We start from the raw sequence: 11,411 nt of genomic DNA on the forward strand, positions 1-11,411 counted from the left end.
TTTAAGATTATGTGCTGCCCACAAACAATTTTGTCCTTATTGGGTTACTATTTCACTAATGGCTTGGTAACAAACGTAGTGAAATATTAAACAATCAGCCGCCGAGTTAGGGGATGTGCAATTTGTAATAATCATCACGCTTTGTAATACTAGTACCTGTCGAAATTTGTAATTATCATCATATTTTGTAATATCCGTCGTAATCTGGACAAACCATGGCAATTTAGTATCTGTCACAATAGTATTGATGTAGTCCATAAAAGTCATTAGAGCTATTCTCATAGGTTAACTCTGATTAAGTCATCGCCTATCATCGTCGTGTGCATGTCAGTCAGAATAAAGATGAACCAAAGAAAATAACTAAAACTTATCACAAAGCTTGGTATAATTATTATTAGTAAAATCCAACTAGTGGCCTATTATCAATGCTACGTTCTGACTGGTTGAGCTACTACGAGGCTTTATGTTATAGCCCCCTAGTAATAAAAAGCGCGGGCTTTTTGGCGGTAAAAAAGAGTTTAAGTCTAGCTTTTGACTAGCAAAATACTTTCTATTCTCCATATTTTTGACCAACTAGTTGGATTTTACTAAAGCAATTATTCCTCGAGCCCGAATAGGCTCTGAGTCAATAGCCCATGAGGCCTTACAAATTCATTACAAATTAAGTTGAACGTTTGAGCATGACTACGTTTAACACTAGTTTGCAAAACGCCGAGTTTTTTTTTAGTTTAAGAAACTTTGTTTTTACGTTGTGGACGAAAGGACAGTTCTTGCATTGCGAGCGTGTACATTTAACAGTTGGATGGTACTTTTTGACTGCGTAGCCGGTGAGAGTGGATTTAATGAAATGCCCTCTTCCTTTTTCTGTTTGCGACTTTTTCCCGTGATAAGTGTTAATCAAACTTTTCAACACAGTATTAACCTGGGTGGATAACGGGTCATGCACCCAATATCAATGACCATTTAACATACATGGTTGGATCTCTGGCAATGTCATGTGCCGCATAACATGTATAAGAATGTGTACACTCAGCCATTCGGCTGCAGAGCAGTCGACCAAAGTTTCCTCCATTGATGGCGGCCATTTCCAACAGCTGATTGTCGCTTAGCAGGCTATTAGGATCCCCAAGAAGACAGTGAATATAACTGGTGAACAACGTTCGCTTTCCTACGGGTTTCCTCCTCCAATGAGTAGAAACATACGTTGCAAATTCTCTGAAAGGCTCACTTTCAGGGAAGCGGAGCACATGACCAAGGAAACTCGATTGCCGAACTGGCATGGCTCTTTCAACTTGAGGGGAGCTGTTTCTGTGAGGCTGTAGATGGTAGCATTTGGTACACTGTTGATTCGCCTGATTTTTAACGTAATTCGATAGCAGGATGTGCCAAAAGAATTGAGCCATATATAGAAATATGTATATGTAAACAATACACACACCCTTGCTTCGCTCTTACAAAAGACTGACACCCGAAATAAAAGTACAGCATTTCAATAGGCCATTTCCGAGTTTCCCCGAGCCTCTGTTTCAAAACGAGGGTAGGTGCTCAGCCTTTGATATGGAAATCATTTTTAATTCTCGTGCAAATAAAACTCATTTTCACAAGAAAGGTTGTGCACCTAGCCTCATTTTGAAAGTGAGGGTTTTTGGAACTCCGAAGTGGCTTATTACTTCACAAATAAACGCTTTTATTGCGGTCTGTCCAAACGACTTAATCGCTGCCTAAAACAATAAGGCGTAGGCTCTGTCTCGAGGCTGGACGACCCTAATTTATTCCCGTTGACCTTTTCGCAAGCGGAATCCGGTATCCTGAATCCGGTATCCAAGTTCCTCTGACAAAGAATCCGGAATCCAGGAAATGGAATCCGGAATGCATGGCATGGAATCCAGAATCCAAGACTGTCTCAAAGACAGTACTGTTCTGTAAAAGAGGACAATATCCTATGACAACAGGGACTTTAAGCATCGACGACGAAATGGGACGACGCACTACGCCGACCGGAAGTGAGATTTTTACGCGCGAACCTTCTGGGCATGCGTAAGGTTGTCAAAACGTCGTCCAGCCTTCGTCGACGACGACTTCTTCGGAAAGAAAACGTCTTCGTCTGTCTGGGGATGCACTGCTTAAACTTCGTTTTCCCCGCCGGCTCAGTCTGCCTCGGTTGCGAATCGTCGTCGTCGGCCGTTTCGTTGTCGATGCTTAAGGTCCCTATTACCTTCTCTTCAACCATCTTTAGCTACAGTTCTTTTCTATTTGCAAGAGGATAATCATTCTTGCCCTACATCTAACTAAGAGAAGAATTACTCTGTACAGCCCCCAGCTTTTGATAAGCCCATGATTAAATGACTGGACATGCTACAAGTAGACCTTTCATAAGTTCTTACTATCGGGGGAAAAAAGGACTTTAAGAAAGTCTTAAATGACTAGCTAAATTACTAGTATGGATGGTTATTATGCATAGATGGTTCCCAATTCCTGAAAAATCTCTTTTCGCCAGAATATCCTACGAATAGCTCAGCCAGTAGCCAAGTGTGTAACTCGCAAAGGCGATAGGGAACAATATCCGGGATATTCTATCAATGCGGTGGGCAATCTTTTTGTTCCTACGCATGACTACTTCATAACATTGTCTTTCCCCTGTGATCCTTATATCCTCTAACGACATGGGAAGTGTTTGGTCCTTAACTACGATGTTCATCTCCAGCAACTGACCCTCGACATCCGTCACTTTGTTTGTTGCACTTTTTCTTAGGGTTCCTTGGCGAGCTTTGAGTGACGAAAGTATCTTCGATTGTAAAGAATGGCTACTCTGCAAGACAAGAAATCCTGTTGAGTTAACACCATTGCTACTACAGCATGCATTCTTTAAGTATTTCCAAAGTGTGGCTGCCTTTTGTAGTTTACCTTGGTCAATTTTTACCTCACTCAGCCAGGTGATGACACTTGTTTAAAAAAACATGGTCATTTAATAAACTTTATTTCTCATTTTGTCAATCCTAAAACACTCAACTGAGCCTCATGCTTTAAACTTGATAAACGCTCATGTTTATTCATTAATCTAGCAAAAAAATCGTCAAATAATTATGAACAATGGAGGTGTGTATCACTCATTTTATTAATCCAGAAATACCCAGTTTGCTCACTTTAATAATATATATAGGTTTCATATAGGTTGCTGGTGTTAGCCTGTTCACAGACCCTCTATTTTCTCTTCAAAGTCCGTCGAGCGCGGGTGATAAAATACAAACCGCAGGGGATTTATTGACCATCAGTGCAAGGGCGCCGATGTTTTCGAAAAGAACGAAAAGAAAAATAAAACAACGTCTGTGTACAGGCTAGCTGGTTTTGAACAGCATGACTAGCAGATGGTTTCAATTTGTGTTGATGTTCAGTCCCGAATAGTAAACTCACCGTTTCCTTTGTTTTCGAGGTTTTTCCAAGTGGCTTCGTAGACAGTAAAAATACTACAAGGCTCTCAATAACTGACAAAAACACGAACGCAAATGACACCATTAGGTACCAGTCCATTGCTTTGGCATAACTAACCGGTGGCAAGGACACGTTTACGGCTCCACACAGGAACATTATTGTTAATACTGTGGTGACACCTATTGTTAAACGGCCCCCGGGGTCATCAGGGACCAGCCAGAACACGATCCAGCTTAGGAGAACAATCAAAATATCAGGAACATAGACTTGCAGCAGATAGAATCCAAGGCGACGTTGGAAGGAGAACGTCACTTTTATTGTGGTGTAGTTGACTGAAGACAGAACAAAATCAAACAAACATTATTAAAGCAACAACAAAAGCAATCAATCAACCAAAAAATATGGCGTCAATGCTAAAAGTCCAAGTCCTTGTAAATGCCTGAATTTCAGACCAACTAGCTACTTGAAGCTATCTTTTCTTATTGATTGGTCTGTAAAATTCTTGTTGTCAAAGTGACGGTTGAATATAGGTCACAACCGGCTTTCAAGCGACCACACGGAATCCATAGTACACTCTGCGACAGAAGCCTAGGAGCTCCGAACAAAATTTTTCCACTTGTTGGTGGTTTCTAGATCGAACTGAAATTTGGATGTGTTGGCTTTGAGGAAAACCTAAAATCTGGAAAACAATCTATTTTATTAGAGGGCCCCAAGTAAGGATATCCGGATTCCGGAATCTGGAAAATTTTTCCTTTTGGAATCAGGAATCCTACTAACGATTAGTGTCCGGATTCAAAGTTCCACTGACTAAGACCTAGCTGGAATATCCGGAATCCACAGCGTAGAATCAAGAATCCAAGACTGTCTTGGATTCTCTTACATAGGGCGAAAGGCAAAAACACACTCACACAACTTTTTCATGGCGTCACATCTGAAATACAAACCTTGTGATGATTGTTAATTTCCCATATTGGACTGGAAATTCGATTTTTTTTTTAAATTTCTTATTCTGAAGTTGTTTCCCTCCCACTGCTTGACTTGATGGCAAATGGTGCAGAGGCTGAAACAGCCTTTTGTTGTGATATTTATGATAGAAATCCTCTGACGAACTCTTTGTGAGCTCTCCTAAGGACTTATGACGTCTTCAAATGGCCACCATCGCTTAATTGTGTAGACAATTACAAATAATACGGCAATAGATTAGTCAAACACTTGTTGTGATTAATCGTTTTTAGGTCTTGATGGACGAAAAAAGTGAATGGCATTTAAAAATCCCCTGGGTCAACTTTTAATCTGACCGCCCGGGGGGGGGGGGGGGGGACTGCCCATATGAAAGGGGTGGGAATGCTCGTCGTCTCGCTTAGGGGTATAAATTTCGGATTTTGGTCTCACTTAGGGTGTTCTGGGCAAAACGCCATCATATTTAGCCGTGAAGGTCTTGTTTAGGGTTGCACGCGAAAAAATATAAAAATATATATATTGTCTGTGTTTTAACATGGTCTCTTTTAGGGGTCAAAAAAATCTTGGCCCCGCCCAGATCGGTGTCCTTTAGGGCTTTAATTCAAATTTTCCGACGAGCATCCCCACCCCTTTCATATGCGGAGTCCCCCCCCCCCCCCCGGGCCTGACATACCGTCTGAGAAGCTTTCCAATTCAGAGGAAAATTTTCCGCCCAGGAATGCGTACTGAGCCATGTCATCATGACTGACTTGAAGATCTTGGTCTGACCATTTTAGGATGACGGCACTGTCGTCGTAAGCATCTGCACATTTAAGAGAGAAGTGTGGTTGTAACTTTTGCAAGGCGATGTTTAATTTATTCCCCGAGAGCTCATTTCCCTTTAAAGGATGTCTTAACCGGACACTTTTGGACCACATTTAGACAGTGGTAACAAAGGTCTTTTAGTTAACTGAAAATGGATCGTCCAATTGTTATATAATGTCCTGGTCGAAAATATAACTTGTTAGGTAGGAATGGTAGAAGAGTGGAATGAGTGACGTTGTTTAGTTAAGGGCAAATACTTACAACTCCCAAACTTAAGATAACATGACTGACGGTCATGAGGAAAGCTGTGTAAATCCATAAAACAAGACGCCTTAAATGTAATCCTGAAAGTCAGAAAAAGAAAACGTTTGCAGTGCATCTGCGAACATGACTCTTTACTTTTGCGGTTATAACAGGCGTTTAATAGCAAATTTAGCAAGTATGCACACAATAAAAGGGCTTAATAAAGGGGTGCTTTTGCAAATCCCCAACTCGACAGTAAAAAGGGGGCGGGGATTCAGTTATCGTAAGAGAGACCTTTCGCGTGGGGCCATGCTATGCTGACGAGTCCTAATGAGGACGGAACAGCTGGCCATATGGCTGCCACTCCCCAAGTGATATGGCTGTGCGCATGCTTAAGGTGCTGGCCATCCGCGGAGATGATAGTGTGTGCTTAACTGTTGAATCTGGTGTGATTATAGACTACGGTGCACCTACCCTCGGCTGTAGACGAGTTCTCCTTCAGGACTAAGTGATATCTTACTGTGCGTCTCAGAGCTTGGTAACATTAAATTTGTTAACCTTGCATTGTAGCAATAGGCATCAGGTGTCCATACATTTCTGATGTCCGCCGCTTTGAAGTTGACAGTACGATTTATTTTTCCTGCCAAACGTTTATCGTACCAGGCCTGCTTGAAATAAGAATACACCTTGAATTCCTAATGAGAAAAAAGAAACTTATGTGTTATTTTTATCAATAGATAGCATTAAATTTAACTAATTAATAAATCAACAATATTAAATTAAGTTTCATTAATATTTAACAATTATTGAATGCAGCCTAGCCTAGAACACCTAGGCAGTTTTCATCGAGGAAAAGTGGTCCCTGTAATGCCTGCTTAACAGATGTAAACGACACTCTTACCATGCTAGCCTCTTCTATATTTCCAAAAGATTCCACGTGCAGATCAACAAAAACTTCTACTGGCGATCCTAAAATATAATATGAAATTATACTAAGATTCAAGCTCATGATGGTTTCGTTCGTTTGTTTGTTTTCGTTGGTTTTGCTGTAATTAATGCAATGATAAAGACAATAATGATGTCATTGACTCGAAATTGACCATGACAATGATGTTGACGACGACGACGATGATGATGATGATGATCTGAGTAAGAAACTAAATATATAAGAAATCACTCACACACTCACAAAAGAAAAAATTACCTTATTCGATTACAAGAGTTGAATGTTCTGTTGTAAGACGTGTTGTAAGTTTGAATCTAAGGCGGCCTTTCGCATTAATAGCTGTCTAAACGGATAAACTGTGGCGAAGAACATGGTTCGTTAAAGAGGATTTCGCTATAAAAAGCTTGAATTCAACATTGAAGAAAAAGAAATTCTACCCTTAGGGCCTGTTTACATGAAGGTGTTCGTGGGACTCCAGGTAGGTGAGGTTACCTGCCTGTCCATATAATCTCTCATTATAATTTGATCACGTTTACATGATAGGTGGGGTGACCCGCCTTAAGTAACCTATCTGGGGTCTCCCTCCTCCACGTAAACAGGCCTTTTATTGTCAAAAGTAACCAGGTGTGGCAAACGTCACTACACTTGTCTCGTCAGGGCCACTTACCTTCATAATAACCGGGTCTCAGTGTTGAATCATAGTCAGGGCCCACTATGTTCTTCAGAAGTGAGGTGCCACTGTTGACTGAAATGAAGCTTGAAAAAGGTTGGGAAAGAAAAATATAAGAAAAAAATTAGGGTTTTAAAGTTGTTTCTGGCGCTTGTGTCTCTTGAAAGCAACTGTTATCCATTTCGTGGCCACTACGAAAAATATCAGTGTCATTAGTGGTCACTTGAGACTTTTTGCCCATCTCCTTGATGATACCCCGAAAAAAGGCCAAAAAAGGGTCGGATACAGATAGCCACATTCCAAGCGCATGACTGGACTTTGGCAGATACATGTCAGTCTGTCGAATTATTTTTCACAACTTTTACGATACTTCAGTGACACTTTATGTCTTAGTGTATCAATGCTTACAAAAAGCGACCAAACAGACTTCCAAACGGAAGGGGGAGGGGAGGAGTTATGTGATATTGCATTCAAGTATTAGTTGACTTCATAAACCCCAAAGCAACCATGGACAATAGCGCCATCAAAGGCCTTTATAGTTCTTTGACCGATGAGTGGCGCACTGATAACTTCCTATTTCTTCATAACACGCACAAAATATGCGCGGTATCACACTTAACATAATTTGATGTGTTATATAAAGAAATGGTAAGTAGCTGCCTTCAGGTTTTAATTTGTAGCCACTGGTACTCACCAAACAACAGGAAAAATCTGTAATGCGTAGATGTGCTTAGTGAGAAAAACCATAGTGCCTATGAGCAAAGAAAGAATGACAAATAATATTTCATAGTAATGCTATGAAATATTCAACCATAATAAACATTCATCATGTAACTTATGCTAGAGCAGGTTGCTTGCCAGTGCGTAGTTTTGCGCCGATTTGGTAATGGTAGTGCCAGAGTGCGGACTGGTAAGAGCGTATTCGCCTTACTTCAATCTCTCATGGAATCCCAGGGTTCACACCAATTCAAATTCTGTCCTGTCAAATATTCGATTTGCTTCTCGGTATTCTTGACCTCATCTCTACGAACACGTTCGTAATTATCCTAAACGTTTGCTTACTTTCAGATATGATTAATTTCTTGTAATTTTTTTGTCGGGCCCACTAGCCTCTTTCCTTTATTAAATTTGCAAAAGTAAATCAGCCCAGTTTCTTTTCGGCTCTTTTTTTAAGTGGGGAATTTTAAACAATTATTGGATGAAGTTTTTGTGATATCCGGAATAATCGTGGTCGAGGTAAGTGTTACCAGCCGAGCTGAAGGCCGAGATTGATAACGTTTACAATTAGCTGTAGGCTCTTAGCCAATGAGAGGACAGATAATTTGCACAATGTATTTAATAACCTCCACAAAAGTGTGTCTATTATTAATGTTGGCATAATTTTTTTTTATTATTATTTACTTTGTTTGCTTTGATGCATTTTGACTTTGGATATTGACGTCCTTTGCCCATGAAGATAGAAAAATCAATCAATCATTCAAAATATAGATAAACAAGAAACCCACGACTGACCGTGAAAGTTATCTTCATCGCCTCAATGTAATCCCACCTTTTAATCGTCTGTATATGTAATCGTCCGTCTTACTCAAATTATTTGTCTACACTTTTGTCCCAAATGTTGTCCCTATTCTGTTTGGAAATTATAAAGCATTTGGTCCTCCAACCAGTAGGTATAACCTAAAGAATTCTTTGTTATCGTTCCCCTGCAGTTTCCCTTCGGCTTAGCTTCTTTCTGATTATGTTTGTCGGGAATTTGTGACTTAATTATCCGTAGTTCTTCTGAATTTCTTCTTACGGCTGAATTACAAAAAATATGATCTCCATTTCAGAAATTGTGAGTTATTTTGAAACAATGAGGCTTCGTGGAGTCGATAAATACATGCCCTAACCCAATTTGTTACTGGTGATGAAGTAATATCTAAAATATTTTAATCGTATTGTACTGCAGTAGACTAAAGAACAGCGTGCACTCTGACCAATGTTTTGCCTGCAAGAATTTGTTCTTTTTGTTCTTTTTGAATTTTGTTCTTTCGGATGACTGTTTTTATTTTTTTACCGTCATCATTATTTGCCAAGAAGGAGAAAAGAAAATTAACTAATGGGTGTAGCTAGTCACTGAAATAACTCCACTGAAAATATGGTGTTTTATTTAAAGCCACTGCAGACGACAATCTGACATTGCACGTTGTGTCCGGTTGTGCAAGTTTTGAGATGAATGAAACACTAAAGAAACCTGTCTTGATTTATGAGCTGTATTTGCGAGAAAATTATTGTCAAAAAGTTTAGTTCAAGATAGGGTATAAATAGTCTATAAATAGAAGCTGAGAAAACAGTGTCCTCAAAAGCTCTGCTTAAATCACCTCCCCTCGGCATTCGACTGATTGACAGGTATCAGTCAAAAAAGGGTCGAGAATACGAATGTTCATTCGAATACTAAACTACGGTTTTATTTCGTGTTAGAGGTTTTTTTTCCTATTTCGAAGACGAATAATCCGACGAAATGCGAACAAACAACAGCCATTTTGAATTACAATTGACTCCCCCGGGGTAACCTAAATTTTACATACATTTTATTGATAGTTTTTTTTTTTTTACAAATTTTGCGCAATTTTGGACTTATCAAAACTCAAACCCTGAACTAAATTCTTCATCGACCTTATAATGACACTATCTAACACTGTTTAGTTCAGCAAATATCTCCATAGACACTTTATGAGTGAAAAATTTTAACCTTAAACTAATATCATGGCAGGTCATATTAACATAGTTAGTCTAAGGATTGATCCGATTTGTAAAACGCTGTGCAGTGTACATTACTGTAGCGGTCAGACTTTTAAAAATTCCACTGGTTTATGATTAGACAAAGTTACAACGGAGCCTTTCAAGTAGGAAGACGGTTCGAAGATACTCTTCTCGTTAAGCCTTGGCCATGACTATATAGGGTCGTATATTTATCTTCAAACAGCAAAGAGACGAAGGAAATAAATTTTTAATCATAAACAAATTTAAAACTACTTTCAAAGTCGTTTTGCAAACTCACCTTGACTGAAATAGCCGTATGGGTGCTCGCTACTTTACTGAAGGCTTCAAAAGGTTGAACATATATCATATATGATTTTGAATCAGTTTTGGATGAAAGAAAAATGGCGATCCACTTTCTTGCTTTCGGCTGACCTCAAGCTTTTTTGCTTAAGGGTGATATTAAATTATGAATCTTTTCCCTCTTTTGCAAAATGCTAATACAAGAAGTTGTTTACTTGGCTTTAGTTCACAGCAGAAGGTGATAACGTAATGTAATTAATAAAAGTCTAGCAGTTGAAAATGAATTGATATCCAGCTGTCGTTTTTCTAAAGTGCCTCTCTATCGCCTGTAATCCGTTGTGTGGCAATTTTCTATCATTTTACGCCCCGCGTCGTTAAATCAACAATGGTTTTGCCGCACTCATTACTGTTCGACAAGTGTAATTTCAATAACAATAAAAGGTATACCTTGACATTCGAGGTTTACGATGACCTTGCAGCTATGTCGCCCAGTGCAGTTTCTCTCTAAATCATTAAGCTCATTTGTCAATAGTGACAGATGGTGATGATTATGAGAAGAAGAGGAAGAAGAAGAAGAAGAAGATGATGATGATGCTGTTACTACTACTACTACCACTACCACTACCACTACTACTACTACTACTACTACTACCACTACCACTACCACTACCACTACCACTACCACTACCACTACCACTACCACTACCACTACCACTACTACTACTACTAATTTTTTAACTTGAAAAAAAAAAAAGGAGAACAATGAAACAGTCACAGATTCGCCCATGCAATAATAAGACACTATTTCTTAATTCTTCGTTGCTTTTATTTATTTATTTTTCTTATTAATTTGAGCTTTTTACTAAGACATCTGCTCGCAGCACTTTGTCTTCAGTTGGAGAAAACTAAAGTAGTTTAATAGGAAATTATATTTTTAACATTACGGCGGATAGACGCTTAAGGCACCTCCCTGCGCATAAACCCGTAAAGCAAAGTGCTACAAAAGGCAAAGGTTTGGTTTATGAGTTGATAAGGTAGATTGGCCACCGTATGAGCTCCTTACGGTGGCCAATTCTACCTTATCTGCAGTGTTCTTCATAAGATAAAATCTTAGTGCTGCACTCCTCCACCTACGCAACATACTACTTTCAAGTTGCCCAAAGCCTCTGTTTCAAAGCGAGCCTAAGTGAGAAGACATTGATTTTAAATTGATTTTTTTCTTTCTCATCCAGATAAAACTCACTTTTACAAGGAAGGTTTTGCTCTTAGCCTTGTTATGAAAGAGAGAGCTTTTGGACCTCGGGAATGGCCAACTCC

The 11,411-nt window shown here is 39.3% G+C and overlaps 1 protein-coding gene across 1 annotated transcript; it reads right to left on the reverse strand.

The window, feature by feature from the left end:
• Positions 1–2,499: 2,499 nt before the first annotated feature.
• LOC140922585 (gamma-aminobutyric acid receptor subunit alpha-2-like) lies at positions 2,500–7,799 on the reverse strand. Its single transcript, XM_073372557.1, has 8 exons — positions 7,747–7,799; positions 7,050–7,138; positions 6,338–6,405; positions 5,911–6,131; positions 5,455–5,537; positions 5,063–5,191; positions 3,412–3,761; positions 2,500–2,809 (listed from the first exon to the last, which is right to left on the reverse strand). The coding sequence occupies exons 1-8, from the start codon at positions 7,797–7,799 to the stop codon at positions 2,504–2,506; spliced, it is 1,299 nt and encodes a 432-aa protein (XP_073228658.1). The 3' UTR covers positions 2,500–2,503.
• Between the last annotated feature and the right edge of the window lie 3,612 nt (positions 7,800–11,411).

Source organism: Porites lutea, chromosome 13, assembly GCF_958299795.1.
Source record: "Porites lutea chromosome 13, jaPorLute2.1, whole genome shotgun sequence".
NCBI classification, from domain to species: domain Eukaryota; kingdom Metazoa; phylum Cnidaria; class Anthozoa; order Scleractinia; family Poritidae; genus Porites; species Porites lutea.

What these genes read in the sequence shown, in the direction of transcription:
- LOC140922585 (XM_073372557.1), bottom strand. Translation starts at nt 7,799, where the DNA reads ATGGTTTTTCTCACTAAGCACATCTACGCATTACAGATTTTTCCTGTT. An exon ending in CAGATTTTTCCTGTTGTTTG is followed by an intron (nt 7,139 to 7,746) that starts GTGAGTACCAGT and finishes ACCTTTTTCAAG; the next exon opens with CTTCATTTCAGTCAACAGTG. An exon ending in TTATCTTAAGTTTGGGAGTT is followed by an intron (nt 5,192 to 5,454) that starts GTAAGTATTTGC and finishes TTAAATGTGCAG; the next exon opens with ATGCTTACGACGACAGTGCC.